The 23,235-nt window shown below is 42.3% G+C and overlaps 1 protein-coding gene across 4 annotated transcripts in view; it reads left to right on the forward strand.

The window, feature by feature from the left end:
• LOC120747121 (voltage-dependent R-type calcium channel subunit alpha-1E) overlaps positions 1–23,235 on the forward strand; it is a 110,658-nt gene that overhangs the window by 72,938 nt on the left and 14,485 nt on the right. For 2 of the 4 annotated variants that reach the window (XM_040052771.1, XM_040052772.1), the window contains exons 9-33: positions 116–306; positions 1,360–1,463; positions 2,101–2,216; positions 2,449–2,502; positions 4,272–4,313; positions 5,498–5,593; positions 5,769–5,978; positions 6,383–6,495; positions 6,704–6,816; positions 7,501–7,632; positions 9,074–9,143; positions 9,326–9,443; positions 11,230–11,297; positions 11,472–11,563; positions 14,062–14,946; positions 15,791–16,035; positions 16,534–16,645; positions 18,042–18,171; positions 18,641–18,700; positions 19,028–19,134; positions 19,336–19,347; positions 19,549–19,645; positions 21,670–21,830; positions 22,061–22,198; positions 22,921–23,122. In XM_040052771.1, the coding sequence (XP_039908705.1) occupies positions 116–306; positions 1,360–1,463; positions 2,101–2,216; positions 2,449–2,502; positions 4,272–4,313; positions 5,498–5,593; positions 5,769–5,978; positions 6,383–6,495; positions 6,704–6,816; positions 7,501–7,632; positions 9,074–9,143; positions 9,326–9,443; positions 11,230–11,297; positions 11,472–11,563; positions 14,062–14,946; positions 15,791–16,035; positions 16,534–16,645; positions 18,042–18,171; positions 18,641–18,700; positions 19,028–19,134; positions 19,336–19,347; positions 19,549–19,645; positions 21,670–21,830; positions 22,061–22,198; positions 22,921–23,122 (3,668 nt within the window). The remainder of the gene's footprint in view (positions 1–115; positions 307–1,359; positions 1,464–2,100; positions 2,217–2,448; positions 2,503–4,271; positions 4,314–5,497; positions 5,594–5,768; positions 5,979–6,382; positions 6,496–6,703; positions 6,817–7,500; positions 7,633–9,073; positions 9,144–9,325; positions 9,444–11,229; positions 11,298–11,471; positions 11,564–14,061; positions 14,947–15,790; positions 16,036–16,533; positions 16,646–18,041; positions 18,172–18,640; positions 18,701–19,027; positions 19,135–19,335; positions 19,348–19,548; positions 19,646–21,669; positions 21,831–22,060; positions 22,199–22,920; positions 23,123–23,235) is intronic. The other 2 variants (XM_040052774.1, XM_040052773.1) reach the window with 1 other exon arrangement.

Here is a 23,235-nt window from a genome sequence, read left to right on the forward strand (position 1 = left end):
ACATTGATTGGTTTAAGCGTTTCATGCTAAACCCTAAAGTGGACCGGATCCGGTTTTTCACTTTCACTTGTCTTCCTGTGGGTCTGTTTTTCTCACTTTTCATCTCTCTCTTCAGAGAATGAGACTATGGACTCATCTGAGGTCGAGTTTCCGTGTGGCGTGCGTAAATGTCCCGCCAAATACACCTGCAACGATACCTGGATCGGGCCCAATGATGGCATCACGCAGTTTGACAACATCCTGTTTGCTGTACTCACCGTCTTCCAGTGTATCACCATGGAAGGATGGACCACTGTACTCTACAATGTAAGACAGCTAACATGCACGGCTCTGCCATTCATAGTATTTTGCTGGATTGCTGCAAATTATTAAAGCATAGCAGTAGTTTGTTACAATTCAGACTCCATTAACCTCAATGAACAGAAAGCAGCTTTAGCTGCAGGATGTTAATGACTGCTAAGTGGATGTTTGCGACCTCTGATGTAGTTTAGCTGCGGATGGAGAATATGGGGGAATATGTTAGTAGGAGATGATTGCAAAGAGCTACGTTGGTTTTCCTTAGTTCTCATCCTGCCATTTTAAGACCTCTGGACCTCCTGTGAGTGTTGTGAGCTGTCTCAAAAGTTTAATCTATAAATAACGACTCTAACTTCTGTTATGTGTCCCACTTACCATTATTTTTATTCAGTTAGTAATTGAATAAAAACAATGGCGAGCAGGACAGTTTGTGTTTTTCTTCAGTATGAAGAACACTAAAAGAAAGGATGCATGACATGCACAGCCTTTAATTGTTCATTTTTGCTTGTATGCTTTTGCTTTTATCTCAGTAAAGCAAAACGCACGCTGCTGTGCCAGGGTGCAATTTGCGGTCAGCTGCCTGCTCTTTCAGTTTTTATTGAGATGGATGGAGGCATACGATTTGCCAGACTGATTGCATTATGTCGTCTAAAGTGATGGTGAATGAGCTTTACCGATGAGTGAGGACCGACAGAGGACAGAAAAGGATGACATCAGCGCTGCTGTGCTGCTGAAAATGATCTGCGGACAGTGAAGACGTCCTGGGGTTTAAGAGAAATATGCACCTGCGCTGTGTACACAAAAACTAAAGCCACTTGAATAAACAGCAGTTGTGTTGTCATGCTTAGGTCCTGGTGCTATAAAATAAAGAAACAACGTGTTATCTAATGATGTCCAAGAGAATAACCCCCACAGATCTATGGACACAGTATCAGTATCGGTTCCTTGCCTGCAGACCTGAACCTTACACCTGTGTCTTTCTGCTGTCTGTGGCAGCATGGGTCATGCTCCAAGCTGTCTTGAACTAGCTAAGATTTTTATATATATATATATATATTTCAGACCGACGATGCCTTGGGCCCCAGATGGAACTGGCTTTACTTCATCCCTCTAATCATCATCGGCTCCTTTTTTGTCCTGAACCTGGTGTTGGGAGTCCTCTCTGGGTAGGTCCACTGACATTTTAATCTGTCGTGGGTTCAGCCTGTTCCAACACTGATGTAAATTTAAGGGGATTTTTCTTTTTCTTTTTTTTAAATTCACTGTCTTTTTCACTTCTCGTCCTCTATCAAATAGTTGTGAGCTAGAAGAAGTGTCATCAGCAAACAGCCAAATTAAAGATTTAGAATAGAAAATGAAATTAAAATGACATCTTCCTGGTTCAAGTAAGCGTTTGGTCAGACTACACACTACATTTGTTTAGAGTTACTGTGTAGTTTGCTAACAGACGCAGGTTTAGGGCTCTGGTGTTCTACACCTGTGTTGGGCTCGTCGTTCCCTGAGATGGGCTGCAGCCATACAGCCAGCTCGGTTTGTTTGTTGATTTAAGATGAGTTAGACTTGCTTTGTCCACCGATAAATAGAATTACTGACAAACTAGCTGCTGCAAACTCAAACCGTTTCACTAGGCGCTGTCTATGCAAGTTAATTAGTTTCACAGAAAGGTCAGTTCAGGATCCATTGTCATCATCTCCACAGGGAGAGAGAAGAGATTAAGTTCAAGACAACAATAGCTTTTTCTTCGAGAGGAATACTGCATCCCTGTGGCCTTTAAAAGTGCGCCTCATCTGTTTGCTTCTGCAGAGAATTCGCCAAGGAGAGAGAGAGAGTTGAAAATCGCAGAGCCTTCATGAAGCTGAGGCGCCAGCAGCAGATTGAGAGGGAGCTCAACGGCTATCGGGCCTGGATCGACAGAGCAGGTGGCTTTAGTCCCAGTCACAGACGAACTTTTCCTCAATGAGAAATAAAAATAATCATTTCTTTCATCTTCTATAATCCTGTCAGTTGTGAACCATGGGAGGTATTCGATGCAACATATAAGCGTTACGTTTTGCAACAAAAACGCTGTAAATACATCACAACAGATGGCGATAGAGCTCCTTCATGTGAACCATCAGCTGCTCAGTTCTGACCATACTTTTTTTTTTATAGAGGAAGTTATGCTTGCAGAGGAGAATAAAAATCCAGGACCTTCTGCCCTTGATGGTAAGTCAACAGGGATCTTTGTTTTTCCTGCTATTGCAGTACATCCTATCTTAGTTCATGCTGGCAGATATGCTTTAAAAAATGTATGCTATTATTTTTTGCACTGCGGATCGGCTTTAGATTGGCACACACTGTTTAAGATTCAGACATAGGAATAAGAAGTCTTTCCAGTGAAATGTATTTCTTTTCATTGTGTTTGTTCATTTTTGGCTTCTATTGTGGCTCAAGCTGATCCAGACTGTTCACTGTGATAATGACTTTATTCTTGCTTATGAATAACTCCTAATAACTTTAGTAATCCTCTGATTTTTCATTGCCAGCATCCAGTCAAAGTTTCAGTTTGTATATGTTTCGGTTTATGAATAAAATAATGACATGCTTCTTAACTGTTGCTATGCTGAGTTAGCAGTTACTCAGAAATATCTCAAAAGCATAAATATAAGAGATGGACATGACCTCTTGATCTGAAAACCGATGACCTTTGACGTGCATTCTTTTTAAACTCATCTGATTGCAAAAAGTAGTCCGATTATATGATGCAGGATTTACAATACTGCGTTTGTGTGCGTTTGTGTAGGTATTTACCTACACAGAGTTGTTTGTGTGCAGTCCTCAAAAAACAAAAGACAGAAAGACAACAGCATGCAGCTCACCAAGGACGATGCTGACTGGCTGACAACATCAGGGATTAGAAAACTGCCGTGGTGATTGTTTGTTACGCTCATTTCATTTAAGCTTTTCGTTTGTTGTAATTTTGCTCCACGCTGCAGCTGGCTGAAGAACCAATGACAGCACAGGCAGCAGCAGCTCACAGACTGGTTGTTTGTGACACTCCAGGCTGGTGACAGCAATCAGTAGTCAGCAAAGTTGAACTTAGGCAAATACGAACACAAACGCAGTGCCGTAAATCCTTTATCCTTAAGATAGAGTCTGCATTCTTGCTGTATGACCTCCTGTTATATATGGACTCAACTGCAAGTTTAAAAACGAGGCACTGCTGTATTAGCGCGCAGCGCTCCATTTGCTCGTCACGTCTGATTCAAAGAGACAAAGATGGCCTAAAACGCTCATTTTGAGGTTTCAAAACAGGACTTCAAGAATCAGTGTGTGTCCGTCTTTTATATACACGCAGTCTATGCTCAAATGTAGCTCACCAGGTTTGATGATCACCTGACTTGAGCACCATCAGCATCTGAAAATGCAAATTGCTGTAGTTAATAGCTGGTTACCAAATACCTGTAAAAATAATAATACTAACAAATTAAGTGCTCATGGTAAACATAATGCTTTGTTAAGATCAATAAGTTTGCATGCACAAAGTAAAATGAGGAAAAGGTTGGCTGAGCTTTCTTGTCAAAGCCTTAAATGATGCTGTGATGTATTATTAGATCCTGAAGAATATCAGGGGATCAGGATGTACCACAAAACATCTTTTTATGCCATTATGTCATTATGAAAATGTACCGAGCTGACTTTAGCCTTAGGCTCACATTAAATAGGTGGGAACCCATCTTTATATCTACTTCTAAGTACGCAGCACAGTGTAGAAGTTCAGGATGTGTTGCTGCTGTCGTGCATTTGTAGAAATTACTCGTATCATATCATCTGTCTCAACAATTGCCACACAGAGAGCACTGATAGTGTGAAGCTTGTCATTAGATACAGTGCCCAACGGATAGCTTAGTGCTGCTCTGACTCTGACCCTCTCAACACTACTGTGACCTTTACTCGCTGCACTAGCATTTTATTAAATGTTGATTGATTGGCAGCTCTCAGGAGGCTCCCAGAGTGGAGTACAGGTGGTGTCTATGGTGAGAACCGTTCTCTCTTCTGCACTTTGCGTAACCCACTTCTTACCCCATTTTACCACACACACAAGCACAAACACACGCATGTGCGGCCACTAATAAGCAGAGAAACAAACTCTTAGAGAAAGGAAAGAAAATCCTTCAAGGATGTTCTTCTACAAAGACACAGTGGTTACATTTAATTGTGCAACACTAACCTGTAGCAGAAACACACAGCGGCTGCAGCTGCTGTGATAACAATAAATGCAGATGCTCTTATAGCTTTGATTAAAAAGAAAGGTGGTGCACAGCAGTTGCCTTAGCAACCACCAGTCTCAAAATGCAGCGTATGGATGTGTGACTGAGCGTGTGTGTTTTGGCAGGACTCTGTCTGCTAGAGTCTGGTCTGCCATTAGAAAACACTGCTGTGTGTGCGTCTGCGTGTGTGCGTCTGCGTGTGTGCGTGCACGTTTGATCAGTGGTTTATTAAAAAGTCCCCAAGCAGATATTGCCTGCAAGTAGATTCAGAAATCACAACACAGAGGAAAGGTGTGTGAAGGGGTAGGATAAGATGAAAAGGTAATCATAAACACATCCATCAGTGAAAAAGGTCAAAGCAGGCTCATCACGTCCACTTCCAGCATGTGTGCGCTGCACGGCGTGTGTGTGTGCTTGTGCTGTACGGGAGCACTCGGTAGCGGCTCAAAAAAGAGGAATGCATGGACTGTTAAGCAGCCTCGGAGCATGGTTTGCCATGATGAAGAAGCATCCGAAGATTTGCATTCAGCTTTTTGGATCATTGCACCAACATTAAATGATCATTTTTGTCTCATTTAGCTGCAGCGTTATTGAGCTGAATTTGCCTTTTAGCTGAAACTTCACAGACTGTAGCTTGACATGCATTTTACTCTCACTTTGATTTCTTCTCATCATTTCTTCTCATTCTTTTCATTGCATACTTGCATAATGCCTTGGTCCAACTATGGACGTTGTTTTTTTAAATATGAGGGTGGTTATGCACAAGGCAGTTTAGGGGTGTTGTTAAGAATTCCTCTACTCAAAATATTCAGTACAATAGCAAAAAGTTAATTCTGTTTTCTGGCCACATTCACCCAGAATCAGCCTTGTGTCGCTGCCCTCAGTGTCATTTCTCAAATTTGACACGTGCAGCTTGAACAGGTTGTTTTACATTTCTGCTCTGTCTGCAGTGTTGAAGCGAGCCACCACCATCAAGAGGAGAGGCATGGATGTGGTGCGTCAAGGGCAACCAGGGGAGGAACAATATGGTGACATCTCCTCTGTGGGTGAGTGGGAGTGCGCAAAGGCTCAGACATATGGGCACAGAAAGTCGAACACCAGCAGGTGCACGCTGAGCCCTGCTGCAGTTTTAAATACAGATTTTTCTAAGACCCAGAGTGGGAACATGCTACACTGGATCTATTCGACCACAGTTTGTCTCCCTGTCCCCCCCCCCCAAAGGCATCCCCATGACCAGAACGAGTATCCGGAGCACTAAGCGAGGTCCGACGGCATATTTCCGCCGTAAGGAACGTCTCCTGCGCATCTCCATCCGCCGCATGGTGAAGACACAGACTTTCTACTGGACTGTGCTCGGCCTTGTGGCTCTCAACACACTGTGTGTAGCCATTGTTCACCACAACCAACCCTTATGGCTCTCCAACTTTCTCTGTGAGTCACAACTCATTGTGGTAGCATTTTGCAACATGAGACGTGCTCAGGAAGTCAGTCATTTGTCCGGCTTGAAATCTTTCACTGTCCAGTTTTAAAAGCAAAGGTTGACTTTGCTCCAAATAATGAAAACGTACAAATCTACAACTAAGAAAAAAGAGGAAAATAACAGGCTGTAGCTAATAAAAACGACAGCTCTTCACTACAAACTTCCACTCACAGCCAGTGACAGTTATAGAAAACATGAAACGACGATTCTTTGTTTTATTTACAAGAAAAGAAGCCATCAGTGTAAGTTAAATACAACCTAATCATTCAACCTAGGCATTAATTAAATCTTCTCAGTCATTGCATTCGGTGGTGGAGAGCACTGATTGACGTAACTTTGTTATTTACGTTTCCAGACTATGCAGAGTTTCTGTTCCTCGCTCTGTTCCTGACTGAGATGCTCCTTAAGATGTACAGCTTGGGCCCACGTCTTTATTTCCACTCCTCCTTCAACTGCTTCGACTGCAGCGTCAGTACTCCGCCTCCCTCTATTTGTGTCTAAGAAAATTCAGATGCTTGCGTTTTTAAATTCAGTCCTCTCTCCACGTCGGTCTCCGCACCGTGTTTGCCTCTCCTCTTCTCCTCTTCATGACCGTAACATCTGTCCACTTCTCCTTTTTTTGATCAATACGCTGCTCTTTGTAAACTCGCTGTAACTTGCCTGCATGTCTCTTTAGGTCATTGTTGGCAGCATCTTTGAAGTGCTGTGGGGTTTCTTCAGGCCTGGCACTTCCTTTGGCATCAGCGTCCTGCGTGCACTGCGTCTGCTGAGGATCTTCAAGATCACCAAGTTAGTCCTGCAGGTTTCCTCACTCTTCGCCATCTGTTGAGATTTTATATTATTTGCATTTCCCTGTTGACCAAAGACTAGCAGTATTAGTAACATGTGGGTCCCTTGTATGTTAAACTACAGAGCAAACCACCTGTTTGATAGTGTGATGTCATAGTTTCTATAATAACACTGAGCTAACAGTAGACAGTTTATAATCCGAGTTTAGTTTCTTTACTCCACTCCATCATCATCCTTGTTAAAATGATACACCTGTATTACCCACGATGCATCTCTGTGCGCTTTCCTAATCAATCTTATCCTATATAAACTCAACCCCTCTCGAGCAAGTTTTGTTTCAGGGTTTGTTTTGCATTTTGAGCCTCTAGCCTGGATGAGGAGCCTCTTAAACTGTGTGATGCTTTTTCTTTTTTCATTCAAACTGGTATTTTTCAAACCCAATCAACACTGACAAAAGAGACGACACTTGTGGTTATTTATGAAATTTAGTTTTGCAGCTTCCTCTGGAGAAACAGAGGCTTTGTTCTCATATGCTCATAATTTATTTCACATTATTTTTCATTCTCCAACAACAGCTGTAAACATATTCTTTAGATTTAAATGTTTCCCTTTAAGTTCTCGTTAATGGGGTGATAGACCGCACAAACCTGAATCCAAAACCTGTGCTTTTTTATCTCTTTCAAGGTACTGGGCGTCTCTGAGGAACCTGGTCGTCTCTCTGATGAACTCCATGAAGTCCATCATCTCCCTCATATTCCTTCTCTTTCTCTTCATCGTTGTCTTTGCCCTCCTTGGCATGCAGCTCTTCGGTGGAAGGTAAGACTCCACATAGATTCATAGATTTGTTTAAAGTCGACCTATAAAACTTCTTCTCGTGATCTGTCATTTATATACTTTTAAAGGATAGAAGCTCATATTAAACATGGCAGGAGTTTCTAAAATCAAGCTTATTTTACAGTGATCCCTCTGAGACCAGAGATAAGCCTTCAGACTGCTATAAACAGTCTGTTTCGGACTGTTGTTTTTTACCAATCATGGAGCTTTCTGACGTCATAGCCATTTCAATCGTCTGCTGTTGAAACCTTTGTGAGGGGCGGCCAATGAGAAGAAAGATGGCTTAAGGAAGAGGAAGTAGAATAGCTTGCTTCAGGCTGTGGATCAGCAGACCGGCTGCGTCATGTCCCATCAGAAGATAACAAGGATCATTTTTGAGCAGTGAATCATGCAAAGCAGCTGTGCCCGAGCTCAAGAACAAAGATATGGAGTTGAAAATGAGAATAATAGAACCTCTTTAAGTAAAATTCACATTTTATAGTAATTCAATTCAAGTAAATTCACATTCACAAACATAATAATAAGGATGAAGCAGACTTCATGGTGTAGTAGATCCTTATTTACTGAACTGAGAAGACAATAAATGCAATAGATGCTCCTATTCAGTTGTTTTTATTATACCAAGACACTGTGTGAGCTCAGTAGAGATTTAAGACTCACATTTGACACACACACACACACACACACACACACACACACACACACACACACACACACACACACACACACACACACACACACACACACACACACACAGCTATTGTTTCTGGTTTCCCCCTGAGTCAAAGGCCCTTTGCCACAAGCTTTTTCCTCATGAAAAGCTGGCTGAGGTAGACGAGCATGTCCTTGTGATGAACTGGCCTCTAGAATTAAAACTGAGAAGACAAAAACATAAAAGTCTGTTAGCCAGACTGTCATACGTTGGATTGTCGTTTGTAGACTGATTTTTATGCCTCTGCACAGGCAGCCGTTATGGCTAGATTCATTCACGTTATTCATCTGACTTCACTTTGCAATGACTTAGGAGTGCCTGGTGGAAATTTTATTTAACTTTAACTTTAAATTTGGCTCAAACATCCTGTCAAAATTAAGGACAATTTAATTCCGGTTTTTATTTTGTTTTGTTTTTGCACCAAATCATAATACCAGCCACCCAGAGGGGTTTTATATTGTAAGGTAAACAATAATTCTGAGAAAACCCCAATAGGGAGACACAACCCCCTGTGAGCAAGCACTTGGCGACAGCGGGAGGGAAGAACTCCCTTTTAACAGGAAGAATTATTCACTGATTGTCTCACAGTTTCACACAATGGTCTAATAGTAATGTAACATCCCAAAGGTCCAAATTAAAATTTGGGCAGACATGGGGATAAAAGTATCAGTATCAGAGTACTTGATTGTAAAAGTCACTTATTTTTTACAGGTTCATCTTTGAAGACTACACTCCGACAAACTTTGACACTTTCCCTGCAGCTATCATGACCGTCTTTCAGGTCTGCAAATGAACCTGACAGTTTCTACTTTCAACACAGCTTTTACACATTTGTTTATTACTATTAATCAAAATATATAGGAAAATTACTTTTAAGTATACATTTTGATAAATGTGGACCTAGAGGTGATTCACCAGCAAAGCTCTGCATGGCTGTGTGCTGCTGTGGGTGTGTTTTCACAGATCCTTACCGGAGAGGACTGGAACGAGGTGATGTACAACGGTATTCGCTCCCAAGGTGGAGTAAAGTCTGGCATGTGGTCTTCTGTCTACTTTATAGTTCTCACCCTTTTTGGAAACTGTATCCTTCATGCTAAAAATAACAGACAGCCTGCTGTTATTATGTAACACAGGTTTATTCTAATGTTTCTTAATTGCACCTGAAATTGTAGCCATTTTTTCCATTGTTCACTCTCCCGTTTGATCTAATTTGTAAAGCTTAACATATCGATTTGTGTTAGATTCTTGAATTCCAATTAAGAGAGTGGAAGACACTGTATACAAACAGACATGTGAAGCAGACAGATCAATAATATTGACCGTCTGCTCGATGTCCTTCATGAACTCCTTCTAGTTGTCCTTTGTCTATAGGAGGAGGAAGCTTTTTACATTTTTGGAAATTTCTCTTTTACCAAATGGACAAAAACTACCTACAGCTAACTAGAAAGTGATTAAAAGTAAAGAACTATTATATACATAAAGAACTATATACATCATTTGGTCTCAACCAAACCTACACTCACTGGATCTTTCATTAGGAACTCCTTTCGAGTGCTGGTTTGGCCCTTTTGCCTTCAAAACTTATTTGTCTTATTTGCGACATGGATTCAACAAGGTGATTAGAAAGAGGAGATTTTGCCCCTTATTGACATGATGGCGCCACACAGTTGTTGCAGATTTATTGGTAGCACATCCATAATACAAAACTGTCCCACCATACCCCAAAAGGATCGAGATCTTAGAACTGTGGAGGTCATTTGGGCTCATTTTAATGTTCAAGAAACCAGTTTGAGATGATTTGAGCTTTGTGACTTGGTGCATTAACCTACTGGAATCAGCCTCCAGTAGATGGGTACACTGTAAAGAGGTGGTTAGCAGCAATACTAAGGTTGGTGTTAAATGATGCTCAGTTGGTACTAATAAAGAAAATATCCACCATACCATTGCATCACCTTCCTGAGCCACTAACAGAAGGAAGGATCCATCCATGCTTTAATGTTGTTTGTGTTTTGTCCCCACCATCCAAATGTCTCAGCAGAAATCAAGACTCATCAAACCAGGAAATGTTTTTCCAATTTTCTGTTGTCCAGTTTTGGGAGCCCATGCTAAATTGTAGCCTCAATTTCCTGCTTTTAACTGACAGAAGTGGCATCTGGCGTGGTTTTTGCTGTTGCAGCCCATCTGTTTCAGTGTTCAGTGCCGTGTGTTCACAGATGCACTTACCTTGGTGCATCTGGTAAGTGCACCAAGGTAAGTGCACTGGTGGTGGTCAGAGGGCCCGGTGACGCCAGTGTCCGGCAGCCTCGCCTCTGTCAGTGCGCCCCAGGGTGGTTGTGGCTACAATGTAGCTGCCATCACCAGTGTGTGGATGGGTGTGTGACTGGGTGTGTAAAGCGCTTTGGGGTCCTTAGGGACTAGTAAAGCGCTATACAAATACAGACCATTTGGTTGGAGCAAGTGCTTATTTGAGTAACTGCACAAAGCAATCTGGCCATTGTCCTCTGACCACTGGTATTACTGTAAGAAGGCATTTTTTCCCAGATAACTGCTGCTCGCTGCATATTTTCAGGTCTTTTATTTTTTGGGACCATTCTCTGTAAACCCTTAGAGATGTTTGTGGAGGAAAATCTCAGTATATCAGCAACTTGTAAAATCATCCAACCAACCCATCTGGCGCCAACAGTCATCCCTCATTGATGGTCATTGTTGTCAGACCTTGAACATTTTTGAACAGGGACACAATGTCGCTGTCACAGTGCTGTTGCACAGGTGCAACGTGGTTTTTATGATTTCAGTCTGCAGTACTGTGGTGCATCTGTCTCTTAACAAAGAGTTCATCTGTTAGTCCTTAACACAGGTGTAACCAGACACTTTGCTTAATGTCTTCTTGGCCATTGCTGTGGATAACCTTGCCAATGCACAAGAGCTAACGAAGGTAATAAAACATGAATAACAAAAAAGCTTCATTTAATCCAGCTCTCTTTATTAATGCTGAGTAGTTTTAAAAATCTCCCCTCTTTCTTTTTCGCTGTCTGATTTTATTCCATTATTTACAATTACAGATGTTACAGCTGTTCATTCCCTCTTCATCTTCTCTTCTTTTGATCAGGATGAAGAGGAAGCAGAGGCAGCGTTCAACCAGAAGCATGCTCTGCAGAAGGCGAAGGAGGTTGGACCATTGTCCTCCTTCATGTCCTCAGAGTAAGTGCTGTATGCAGCCTCTCCTGCCTGACCTTCTCTCCTCCCTCTCTCTATCTCGTCCTCCCTCTTGTTCCCTTCTTCAGCCAAGAAGTGTGTCTAGTCTTCCATGTGGTGCAATAGATTTTGGATTACTAATAAAACTACAGAATGTAGAACAGGCAGATGTGCCGTCAGTACAAACGATGACTAAATCGAGTGTCTCTCAGTGCTGGCTCGTAAACGTTAAACATCACTTAGAGGTTGTCGAGTGAATCGGTTCTAGGTGCTGTCCCACTCCAGACTTATTGGTACGTGTCCACTGAAAGGTCTGCTATCTATCCTCTGCCTGACCCCTGCTCTGTAATTTGCTCCTAATTGAAGTCTATGTCTCCATGGTTACTGGCTCCACTCTGGGGTGGGAGGTGCTGACATAGTTGTTATGGAAACAGGAGTACTTAGGATCCAAATTAAGGGTGGTGTGTCCGTTACAGTAATACACGCCTGTGCCGCTGCAAAGCAGATGTTTTCACTGGAAAATGTTATTAATAAAATGATGTGACCTTATTTTCTCAGTGTCCAGGTCTCCAGCTTTCAGAATAGATGCTTTTGTTTTTTGTCCTTGGGAACTGATTGAACATTGCTTTGACATAGTTGGTGGAAGTGCATGTGCATGAACACAGGTGGGGACGTCCTGCTCTGTACGCACGCTGTGTATTGAGAACCAAGCGGTTTGTTGCATGGGCATGAAGAAGATTCTATGGGAACACAGAATATTAACATAAATTACTTTATTTATTCTGTCTCTGTCTTTCATTCTTGAGACCTTGCCCTTTTTGTTAAAGGTTCTTGATGAAGAAAACAAAGATTAAAACAAAACAGAAGAAAATTGCTGAGTATTAACTTCACTTGAACCAGACGAGGGTCCGGGTTCTTATCAGAGCCCGTAGAGCAGACTGGGAGGGTCAACTTGACAGAGGACACTTTGAACTTTAAGGGTTTCGGGTCTCATCTCTGATGTCAGCAGTGAAACTGTAGCAGTGCCTGCCCCTGCTAGCCCCGAAGAAAGTTTTTGCATGGCAGCATTTCCTAAGTTAAAGTGCAAGACGCTGCACGTCGGAGGTTGATTATTGTCTCATCTTGGGAAACGCATGCTTCTGGTCAGCATGATCAAAGAAAAACAGAAAGATATGCACGCACACTCACCCAGAATGGAACATTTTGGTGTGTGCTCAGTTTTTCTTTCAGCGGGAAGTCTTTAATCCCGCTCTCAAACACTCCTCAGTATTTTCAAGCTAATATTTAGAAGCTCGGCACTCGAATTCCCCCGTTAGCTCTACTAGCATGAATGCTAATCTGTGAGTGCTCTGAAGTGGCAGTCGTGTTCAGAGCTGCATCCCAATGTGCTGGTTTTGTTCAAAGGGTGTCTGGAAATGTACTCTTTGTCTGCTGACGGAGCCCATCTCTGTGTTTTCTACCTGTCCTCATACCGTAGCTCAGAATGTGTAACATTTCAGTCTACTCAAGATGTCTTTTTTATCTATGTTGTGCTTACTGTTAATGTTTATTAATGTTGTTTAATTGTTTCTGATACTGTTACCATCTTGTTTGTCAATGTGCTGCTTGGCTCCAGCGGAGACACACACCAAAGCATCTGGAATCCCTTTAATCTCATTCACAATATTTTTTTCAAAGCAATGTGGGAATAAACGTGGCATTAATATTTCATTTTATTTATGTGTGCAGAATTCAGAAAATAGTTTCTTCCCTCCAGCTATGAATAATAAATTCACAGCAGCTGGTAAATGGCACGAACAGCCTGGATAGTTGTTTTCACGGCCGCGTCTTTGCGTGCGGCGCCAGTTTGCTGTGTGTCTCCTGGCCTGTTTTGTCTCTGCTTACAAAGCACTAATGTCTTGTTTTCAACCAATCGCTCATTGATAACACGGATCACACAAGAGTCCACGCTCCAGTAAGTAACGCTGTCTGTTCAACTCTCTGAATCCCTCACTCATAGACTCATCCTGTGTGGTGTTCTGTCCGTGCTCTGTCCTGTACCTTCCGACTCTCCAGCATCATTTGAAGCTACATTTCTTTCTAAGACTTTTTCCACTGACATCATTTTGCATCTTAGCATTTTTGTTTTTCAAGTCGCACGACAATTCCTGGCTTATTTTTTCACCCAACATCTTCATCGAAAAACAAAAAAGTTGCTTCATGTTGGATGAAGTTTCTCTTTGTAACTGGTAAATCACTCGAACATCAACCCCAAGCACTTGCGGTGTGCTGTGATGTTAATGTGATGTACATGTTTTGACTGCAAACGTACATTTCATAAATCAAAAATTAAAAAATGAAGAGTTTCAATCAAATCAAATCACCCATGACAGACTTGGATCTATACATTACGACGCTAAAATAAAACCATTTCAGCACGAAAGCTTAAAGAAACCTTATTTTAAACCTGCTTAATGCTTTCTGTCTACGTATGCTGACATCGTACCTCGTTTTCCTTTTTCCAGGGGAAGCCGCAGGAGGCGGCCCTATCTGTACAGGAAACGAGCCATTCACCGCAGCAGGCCTACCTATGCCTGCTCCCTGGAGGAGGCCCATGGCAGTGTCAGGGAGGGCCGCCCACCCCCACCACTCAACCCCTCTAACTCTTTCATGTCCAGGAGAGAGAGAGGAAAGAGGATGACCATGTCAGTGTGGGAGCAGAGGACCAGCCAGCTGCGGAGACACCGCCAGATGTCCAGCCGAGAGATCCTGTTCAGTAGCCCCACCGAAGAGAAAGACGGTCCTCCTGCCTCGAGCCAGGCTCACGTACGTCCACTTTCGCTGCACCGCAAGGCCGTGCAAACACCGTCAGGGAGTATAAAGCATCTGACAGATCCCCTAGCCTCCCCAGCCAAGACCCAGCCTTCAGGCTCCTCCATATCTGTGGATGTACCACTGGATGCAGCTCTGTCTGGTGACATACCCGAATCAGTGGAGCCAGAATCAGCGGATCCCACTGATTCTGTGTTCAGGAACATACCAGAGCCGCCTGATTCAGTGCCCATCCCTCAGAGCAAAAACCTGGATGTTAATCAGAGTCACAAACACGTCAGTGAGCGTCACAGCCCCAGATTGAACGGTGAGCGTCAACACAGGGCAGTAAAGAAGTTCAGACCTCCAGATAATGGGGAGGCACTGACTCCAGACATGGGAGGTCGTGGTGGAAACAGGGGCAGTAAGGACTTGTATCACTATGACCATCAGACCAGGACCAGAAGTCAGGGGTCTTCTCCTGCAAACGGAGGCCAGGCGGCGAGCTGCTCTGTCGTCGGGGACAAGAAGAGTAACCCTGGGAAAGCAGAAGATGCTAAAAACAAAGAGGGAGACGTCTCCAAGCATGAGGAGAGCAGGTGAGACACACAAACAAGTCGTTTTAGTAGCTGAGGTTATTTGGCAGATAAAGTTTAAGGGCGATGGAGTGATCAAATGGAAAGGGCGAATGCCATCCCAGCAGAGGGCCCAGGTGAGATACATCCCAGGAGATCACATTTCAATCCCAATACTTAATTATGTGACTTGGAAAAAGTGTAGCAACATGTTATACAATGGAGAAAAAACACAACTTCTAATAAGATAACAAATTAATAGCTTTTTTCTTTCATGCACCTTTGACCATTTTAATGAAATTCAAACCTAATTTAATCTAATATTCGTTTTCAAAAGATAAATCTAACGTTTCTGCGAGGAATCATTGACCGAAGTGTGCGTGGATTTGCAGTTGTTTGAACTAGCATGCCACAGCTTAAGGTCCTTTCATCAACCATTCATTGGCACCTGTACATAAAATTATCTCCCTATTCTCCATCCATGTCAGCAGAGCTGACAAACGATCTGGCAAACAAGATGCAAGAGACGATCTAATCTGTCATGGTTTTTGGTCATTTCATGCCACGTCAGAGATGTTGAAAGGACCGAGGTCAACATTTCACACTTGGCTTTAAACTGCTGTTTTAATTGATCTCAGTATGTTTCCTTTAAGTCTTCATTTGTAAAACTCTCATTTGTGTGACCAGTGACTGAACTGTACTACTCTAATCTCTTCTTATGTCTTTTATACTCAAACTTTTCTTTCTTCTCCAGCTTTGGAGTCGATAGATTCGCCACCCAGCAGCAGCTGTCCTGCTGCGAGCGTGTCACAGCAGGACAGCTGCTGCTCACATCTGTCCGGTAACGTGTTCCTCTCTCCATCTCCAGACCGAGTGATAAGAGTGCAGAAGGGGACAGCGCTCCAGCAGATAACCAGAGCCACACTGGTGATCAGTGTCCCCAGAAGCAAGAAGAACCTCCTCAGCCTTCGGAGCCGCCTGCGCCTGCTGTCCCAGAGGACAACAAAGAAGAAACAGAGATGCAGCAGGAACGGGATAAATCTCAGCTGAGCTCCAGCGTGATCGTCGAAGTGCCCAATGTGCAGTCATCTCTCGAGCTCTCCACAATCAAAGGTAATGGACCAAATGTAGATTTGTGATTTTCAGGTAATTTCTTGTTTTCTCTAATGGCTTGTGACGAGGCTGCTCGTATTTGCAGCCTCGTCTGAAAGCTCATCAGTGATCGTTTACGTGGGACTGGTTTCCATTCTCACAGGTGGATGATCTGCAGCTATTATAAACTCAAAAAAGCATTTTTGAAATGTTCTAGTAAAGCTCTGAGTAAGCATGCAGTTATAGGGACGTGCTTGATCTCATATCTATCACACTTAATTTACATCGTAGCCTCCAGAGATAACGCATTCTAGGAAACAGTGAGTCATGTCATCACCTAAGCCGGGCCCCACAGTTCACGGCTTACCGCTGCTAGACTTCATCACCTCTCCCTGGATTTTTCTGGTTAAAAGTCGCCACAGAAAACTTTCAGTGTTTAGGTTGGCTTTCTGAGGCTAATGCTGTCCTAGTGGGCAGACTGTGATAAAAACAGAATCTCCTTCTCCTGACCTCCTGCAGTCAACAGTAAGGACCCTGAACAGTGTAAGTCAGAGAAGGAGGAACCAGAAGAGACGAAGCCGGCCAACTCTGTGATCCCAGACAGTATGTTCATCTTCAAACCTGACAACCCGTAAGTTGCTGTCTCTTACATGGACTATTGTATCATGTCTGTGTGACGGGGGAATAATAGTGCAGTAGGACTGCAGAGAGTTTGATTAGAAGGTCAATTGCACTCTCGTGTTTCAGAGTCTCCTCTAGTTGCCAGACAACCTCACAGTAAGTAATGCCTGGATTATCTGGGCTTGAGCCCATTGGATTTCAAGCAGCTAACTCTCAAAATACTCTGTTAAATTAACGGTGCATTCAAGTGCACCTTGTAAACCCAAAAGCCAATAATTAAAAGGAGAAATAAGTAGTTTAATATGGCTTTAAGTGTCAGTGGTTTTATAAATCTGGCATTTTCTCAGTCTTAAATGAAGACCAAGGGGTTTGTTTTTGAGGTTTCAGTCTTTAAAAGCAAACAATTCATTAAATTAAACAGCTAACAGCTGCAGAATATTCATGCATTCAGGCTGTGAATGTGAAAAACACATGATTGCTGTCAGCGTAGCATGAGTAGAATAATTCATGACATTTTGCAAAAACTGGTGGTCCAGTCAAATGTAGCGACACACTTGGATTTAACCCTTTAAAGCCAAAGTGTTTGATTCATGAGTTTTAGTACATTTTGGAGATTTCTGTGTTATGTTTTGTTTTTTCGGACAAAAAGCAAAATAAGCAAAACTAAAAATTGCAAAAAGGCCAACAATACGATAAACATTTAAAATCATTTATGCAAATTAACATTTTCTCTAAATAATTTCATGGTTCAGGCTTTAAAGGGTTAAATCCACTTAGCTGTTTGTTTCGTTACCTGTGCCACTTAACTTCAATATTTAATATGTGATCATCTTAAAATGCAACAACACAAAATGCTGTCAGTAAATATTCCTGTGCAACTGTTGCTAACACAACGCTCTGCAGTGTGTCACCCTTTAATACCTGTGGCAAACCTGTGGCATTTACTGAGATCAGCTCTGTGACGTGTTATGCATCGTCATGAAATGACAGTCAGAAACATTTCTTCAGAGACGCCTTTCAGAGCGAAGTTTTCTAGCTGTGAGATGTCGCAGACAGCAAACTGAGGAAGAAGCTGCAGCTCTCACTCTTGTGTTCTGATAAAGATGATCAGGCACTCAACAGAAATGTTTCTCGGATGTGTCATGACTCAAAATCCTCTTAATTTATCTTTTATTTAGTTGCTTTTCAGTCTGAAACAGCACAGCTTGGTGACATGAGGAGAAGTTGGAACCGAATGGGATATTTGTTTGAAATGAACAAAAAAGAAAACAAAATGTAGATTTTTTTTAAAATCTCCATTTTCATATGAATTTGTAATCCTTGCATATTAGTGTATAAACTGTGGCTAAACGTTTAGTCTTCTTCTTTGCCTGTGCCTTACGTTGTCTCCACTCTGCTCTCTCCAGTGTGCGTCGAGCGTGCCATTATGTGGTGAACCTCAGGTACTTTGAGATGTCCATCCTTCTGGTCATTGCTGCTAGTAGTATCGCACTGGCTGCTGAGGACCCTGTAGCCACCTCGTCGCACTGGAATAAGGTTTGTGTTCACACTAATGTACGAATCACCTGTCTGAGGCAGGTGTTGCACGATTGTCTCAGTGGAGGATCCAGTCTTTCTGCTTTTTTAATCACTCTCATCCTGAGATACGAGTTCAATCGCGCTTTATCAGCACTGTGGGTTTCTCAGCTCCCCTCAGGTAAGCAGATTAAATATCATTAAGAACAGAAGGGAAAAAATCCTTAAACTGTTTTGCAAAAGGCCGCTTGATGGGGGGGCAATTATATCTGATGAGTGTGGCAAATGAGGTCTGAAACACACTGAGCCTGGTTATTCACTGGAGGAGCGGGGCTAATCCTGTGCTGCATTAATGTCATTTGAGGGGACTTTTTCCTGCTAAGCGACTATCAGGAAGCATATGAAAGAAAAAACATTGTGAAATTGTTTTCTGCGCCCTTTGTGTGTCATCTCGGATATTTCTAAAGCGTCTCTGGCTGTGACTTTACAGGTTCTGCGCTATTTTGACTACGTGTTCACTGGAGTCTTCACATTTGAAATGATAATAAAGGTGAGTTATTATGTAAAAATGTCAGAAGAAATGGTGCTGAATCATGTAAATGTATCTAATGGGTTTAAATTCAAAGACATCCTGTGGTTTAGCTGGATGAGTTCAGCAACAGACAGAACAAACAGAGAAAAAGGGTTTCTTATGAAAACATATCTGACTACCAAAGAAGTTGACGTAACCGGTTTTATGTTAGAATTAGGACCCTCTGCTGTGTTTCAGCCTTGAAGTAACAAACATGGATTTATTGCAGCAAGTTGAGGGCTGTAATCTTTCCTCGCTGACTCATTATCACCTCTAACTCGCCGCCTGGCTCTGTGCTGTCTCCAGATGATTGATCAGGGTCTGCTCCTCCACGATGGCTCCTACTTCAGAGACCTGTGGAACATGCTCGACTTCGTCGTAGTGGTGGGAGCGCTGGTGGCCTTCGCCCTCACGTCAGTCACGTGATTTATTTTTATTACTCTCATGAGCTAATCATATGTCTTAACACAAAAGTGTCTCTAAATCAACTGTAAGTTATCTTTTGCATCACAGTCTGTTCCATTTCCTTTATGGGTTTGTAACTGTTGTTATAAATGTCCCTCTCTCCTGCTTTAACTGTCTGTGGATGATGCCTCTGTGGGATTGACCAGCAGCAATGTGATGGGGTAAAAGACTAAGAAAAGTCCTCTCTTATGAAAAATACTAACTTTAAATGTAGTCATTTAAATTTCTGCAGAATGCCAAATTAGTAAAACGTGTTATACATGTTGTGACATGTTGTTGTGGGTTAAAGTTGGAAAAGAAGAAGAAGAAGAAGAGGCCAAAATGGGACATTAACGATGTTCATGCTGTGTGTTTCTGTACAGAAATAACAAAGGACGGGATATCAAAACCATCAAATCTCTGAGGGTGTTGCGCGTCCTCAGACCACTGAAGACCATCAAGAGGCTTCCTAAACTAAAGGTGTGAAATGCTTTTGACTGTAGTTGGCTTATTTGTCTGTTTTGGTTTTGATGAGGCAGTTCATTAAAAAAATATATACTCTTATACCAAAGAGAAATCAAATTAAATAAAAATTTAAAAGACAGAATTTAAATTTGGTAAAAATGTTGACAGTCACATACATTTGTATGTCAGAGCTCAAGCATGAACTTGCACGTTGCTTCAGGTTTAGAGTTTCCTTTGTTTCCTGTTATGTCAGTTCACTTTTATTTATGTAGCACTAAATCCCAACAACAGTTACGTCGTGGTAAGACCCGACGGTAACACGGAGAACTTTTATGCCTGCGTTAGCTGTGTACTACAACAGGTTACATATGCAATGGTCCTTCAAACCTGCGCGCGCGACCCGGTCACTGCGCACAGGAACTCTGCGCTGCGCACAAAAAAGCTCAACCAGAATTGAAATTAAAATAAATACGTAACATTGTGTTGTTTTGCAGTGTGAGTCAGTAAGTGACCGGTGACTTATAATGCAATTCACATTAGTGTTATGCAGCTGTGACAGCGTCCTTATGTGCCGCCACCAGTGTTTTAGCTAGCAAAGCAGCATGGCCGATGTGGAGTGAAGACACACTAATGACAACGCGTACAACCAGTGGAGATGTGAGTAGGATAGACGGAAAAACTGACGGGAAAAGTGTGGACTTCAAACTATATACCAGCTTTTATAAAACGAGAGTTATCATTCATTATGTTTTTTATTGTGTTTTCTTTCTGAATAGTGTCGTTGGGTTTTTTTTACCACGGGAAGAAAGCGCTCTGCCTGTGAGTTTAAAAAAAACAACAAAACAACCCCACCCTTTCCTATTGGTGGAAAAATATCCCATGTCAACCAATCAAGAAATGACATGGCAACGCGGCATTTGGTTGTTTAGGAAGAGCGAAAGAGAGAGAGAGTTTTGAGATGTTAGAGATTTGTGACGTTTAGCGTGCTTGGAGTCTACAGTCAGTGTGTTGTGTAGCAGACAGTTTTGCTGTGTGTGTCAGAACAATGAGTGACTGCTGAATGTGCTGCCAAAAAGCTACTGAAGGCAGATTACAATGTAAATACTGTCTCCAGGTTAAAAACAGGTGGAGTGATACACCTGCTGCTGTCTGCAGGTATCAGGCTCCTCCGAGTGGCACAAATAATTTGTGTGGCATCCTATTTGATGCAGAACAGCTGATTGTTCTGTAAATAGTTATTTAAAAAAAACGCACTGACTGCATTTTTAGATAAATAGCTGCAAATAACTTTGTTGTTTGCAAAATTCAGCTACTTTTTTTAAACTAGTAACTATAATTAATTACTTTTTCAAAATGGCTTGCCCAACATTGGTCATTATATACTGTATTTTGCAGACAAAGAGTTACAGGACTCTCTCCCAGACCACAGCAGGAACTTCACGCAGAGCTTTATAAAAAACATGTTAAGTGTGTTTTCAAAATTGCAATTCAACTTATTTTACTTCCAGTAGTGCCAACATGCTACAGGTCATGAACAAGATTTTTCATTGTTAAGTGAGTTATAGCACTTAATTAAAAGTATTACAACAGAAATGCTGTAATTTGATTATTTTAGTAAACCATGTAACTTGGATGGATTTGATGGATTTTGATCTGGCGTGACCACAGTGCATGCACACGTCTGCTGCTGCTCACAGTGGTCCAAGGGAGGTGGTGTTTTTGCTCTGACACATGAGGAATTAGAGGGAACCTTGCACATGAGGGCCTGTTCTGTGTTTTTCTTATAACTGTTTGTTGCAAACCAGAGAGAACAGAAACCAAATGAACAGACAGACAAGAGTAATAAAGCATGAGCAGCAAACTGTGAGCACTGAAGCGTGGAGACCCGTTCTAAGGGATCAGATCTCCATCAGAAAGCCTGGAGAAGTTTTGCTCAGCACCACTGTAAAAATAGCGAGGTGGTCTGGCTTCCTGGAAGCAAAATATAAAGAAGCGGGGACTGGCCATGGTTGATCAGTATCCGTGTTCCTCTCTTCCAGGCGGTGTTTGACTGCGTAGTGACGTCTCTGAAGAACGTCTTCAACATCTTAATCGTCTACAAGCTTTTTATGTTCATCTTTGCCGTCATCGCTGTTCAACTCTTCAAGGGGAAGTTTTTCTACTGCACCGATAGTTCGAAGGACACAGAGAAAGACTGCCAGTAATGCTCTCTTATATCTCTACATTTTATAAATTAAATTGTAACTTGAGGAGAATGCGGTTAATAAACCTGAATGTGTAAGCATGATGGTGTGAACGTCTGTGTGTTGAGTTGGGTGTGGTTGAAGTTGAGGCTGAGGGTGGGAGGTGAAGCAGGGGGCAAAGGGAAACCAAGACCAGTGACGACAATGACAAAAACAACCTCACCACAATGGTTGTATGTTCCTTCAGGGGTTACTATATTGACTACGGGAAAGACAAGAAAGAGGTGAAGAGAAGAGAGTGGAAGAGGCATGAGTTCCACTACGACAACGTCATCTGGGCGCTCCTTACTCTCTTCACGGTTTCCACTGGAGAGGGATGGCCTCAGTGAGTTAACTTTAGATATTCGTGCCAATTTCAGCTTTCTTTCATTGGAGCCTTGTTTAATTTTATGTGCATTTATAACAATTTAACATCTGGCTTGTCCTCTGGTTCCAGTGTGACCTTTCATGAAGGAAATTTATTAGATGTGATTCATTCAAGAACTATATTGCAATTTTTTAATCTCAGGCTACAGATTAAACGGGGCTCGTGGGTTTGCACTGTCCCAGCCCTTCTTAATTGGCAGTTGCTAGGAAATAAACCTCTGGAAATGATTTCCTCAGCCACTTAGGAAATTGGTATTTGCTCTCCATCCTGGCGAACAAATTCTTTATAACAATTTCAGAAGAAAAAGCTGCTGCAACACATGATCTAATAATGTTCAGAAAGAGAAAGTTTCCTGCACAGAGTAACGCTTTCTGGCACAACTTCACTACTTCCAGGAGGCACGGAGAAGAAGGTTGAAGCTCCAGCAGCGCTTCTAGACTTTGTTGTTTTTGCCTGAGCAGCATTTTGGTCTGCAGCCTTCATCAGGGGCGTCACCGATGACGAAACGCTCTTTACTCTACAGGCGTTGCTGGAGCTTCTTCAAAATTTCCTCCACACTCCGTCTTAGGTTTAGGGGGCCGACATGAAGGCTGATATAAAGGCTGTTTGGTTCTTGTCGGTCATGGTTTGATTAGCATCTATATCAGCGTTGGTTTAGCATTGCACCGCTGCTTTCCCAGGGTTCTGCAGCACTCTGTGGATGTGACAGAAGAGGACAGAGGTCCGAGCCACGGCAACAGGATGGAGATGTCGATCTTCTACGTCATCTACTTTGTCGTCTTCCCGTTCTTTTTCGTCAACATTTTTGTGGCTCTCATCATCATCACCTTCCAGGAGCAGGGAGATAAGATGATGGAGGAGTGCAGCCTGGAGAAGAATGAGGTGATGACATGCAGGAATCAGTATTGGTACAATCTAGTGAAATTAAATATGCTAGTTAGGATGCTGCTCGCAGCTCTTCTTGGCAGTCAATAATGTTAAAGATCAGACATGGA

This window comes from Simochromis diagramma, unplaced genomic scaffold (assembly GCF_900408965.1).
Source record: "Simochromis diagramma unplaced genomic scaffold, fSimDia1.1 OVJJ01000419.1, whole genome shotgun sequence".
Taxonomy (NCBI): Eukaryota; Metazoa; Chordata; class Actinopteri; order Cichliformes; family Cichlidae; genus Simochromis; species Simochromis diagramma.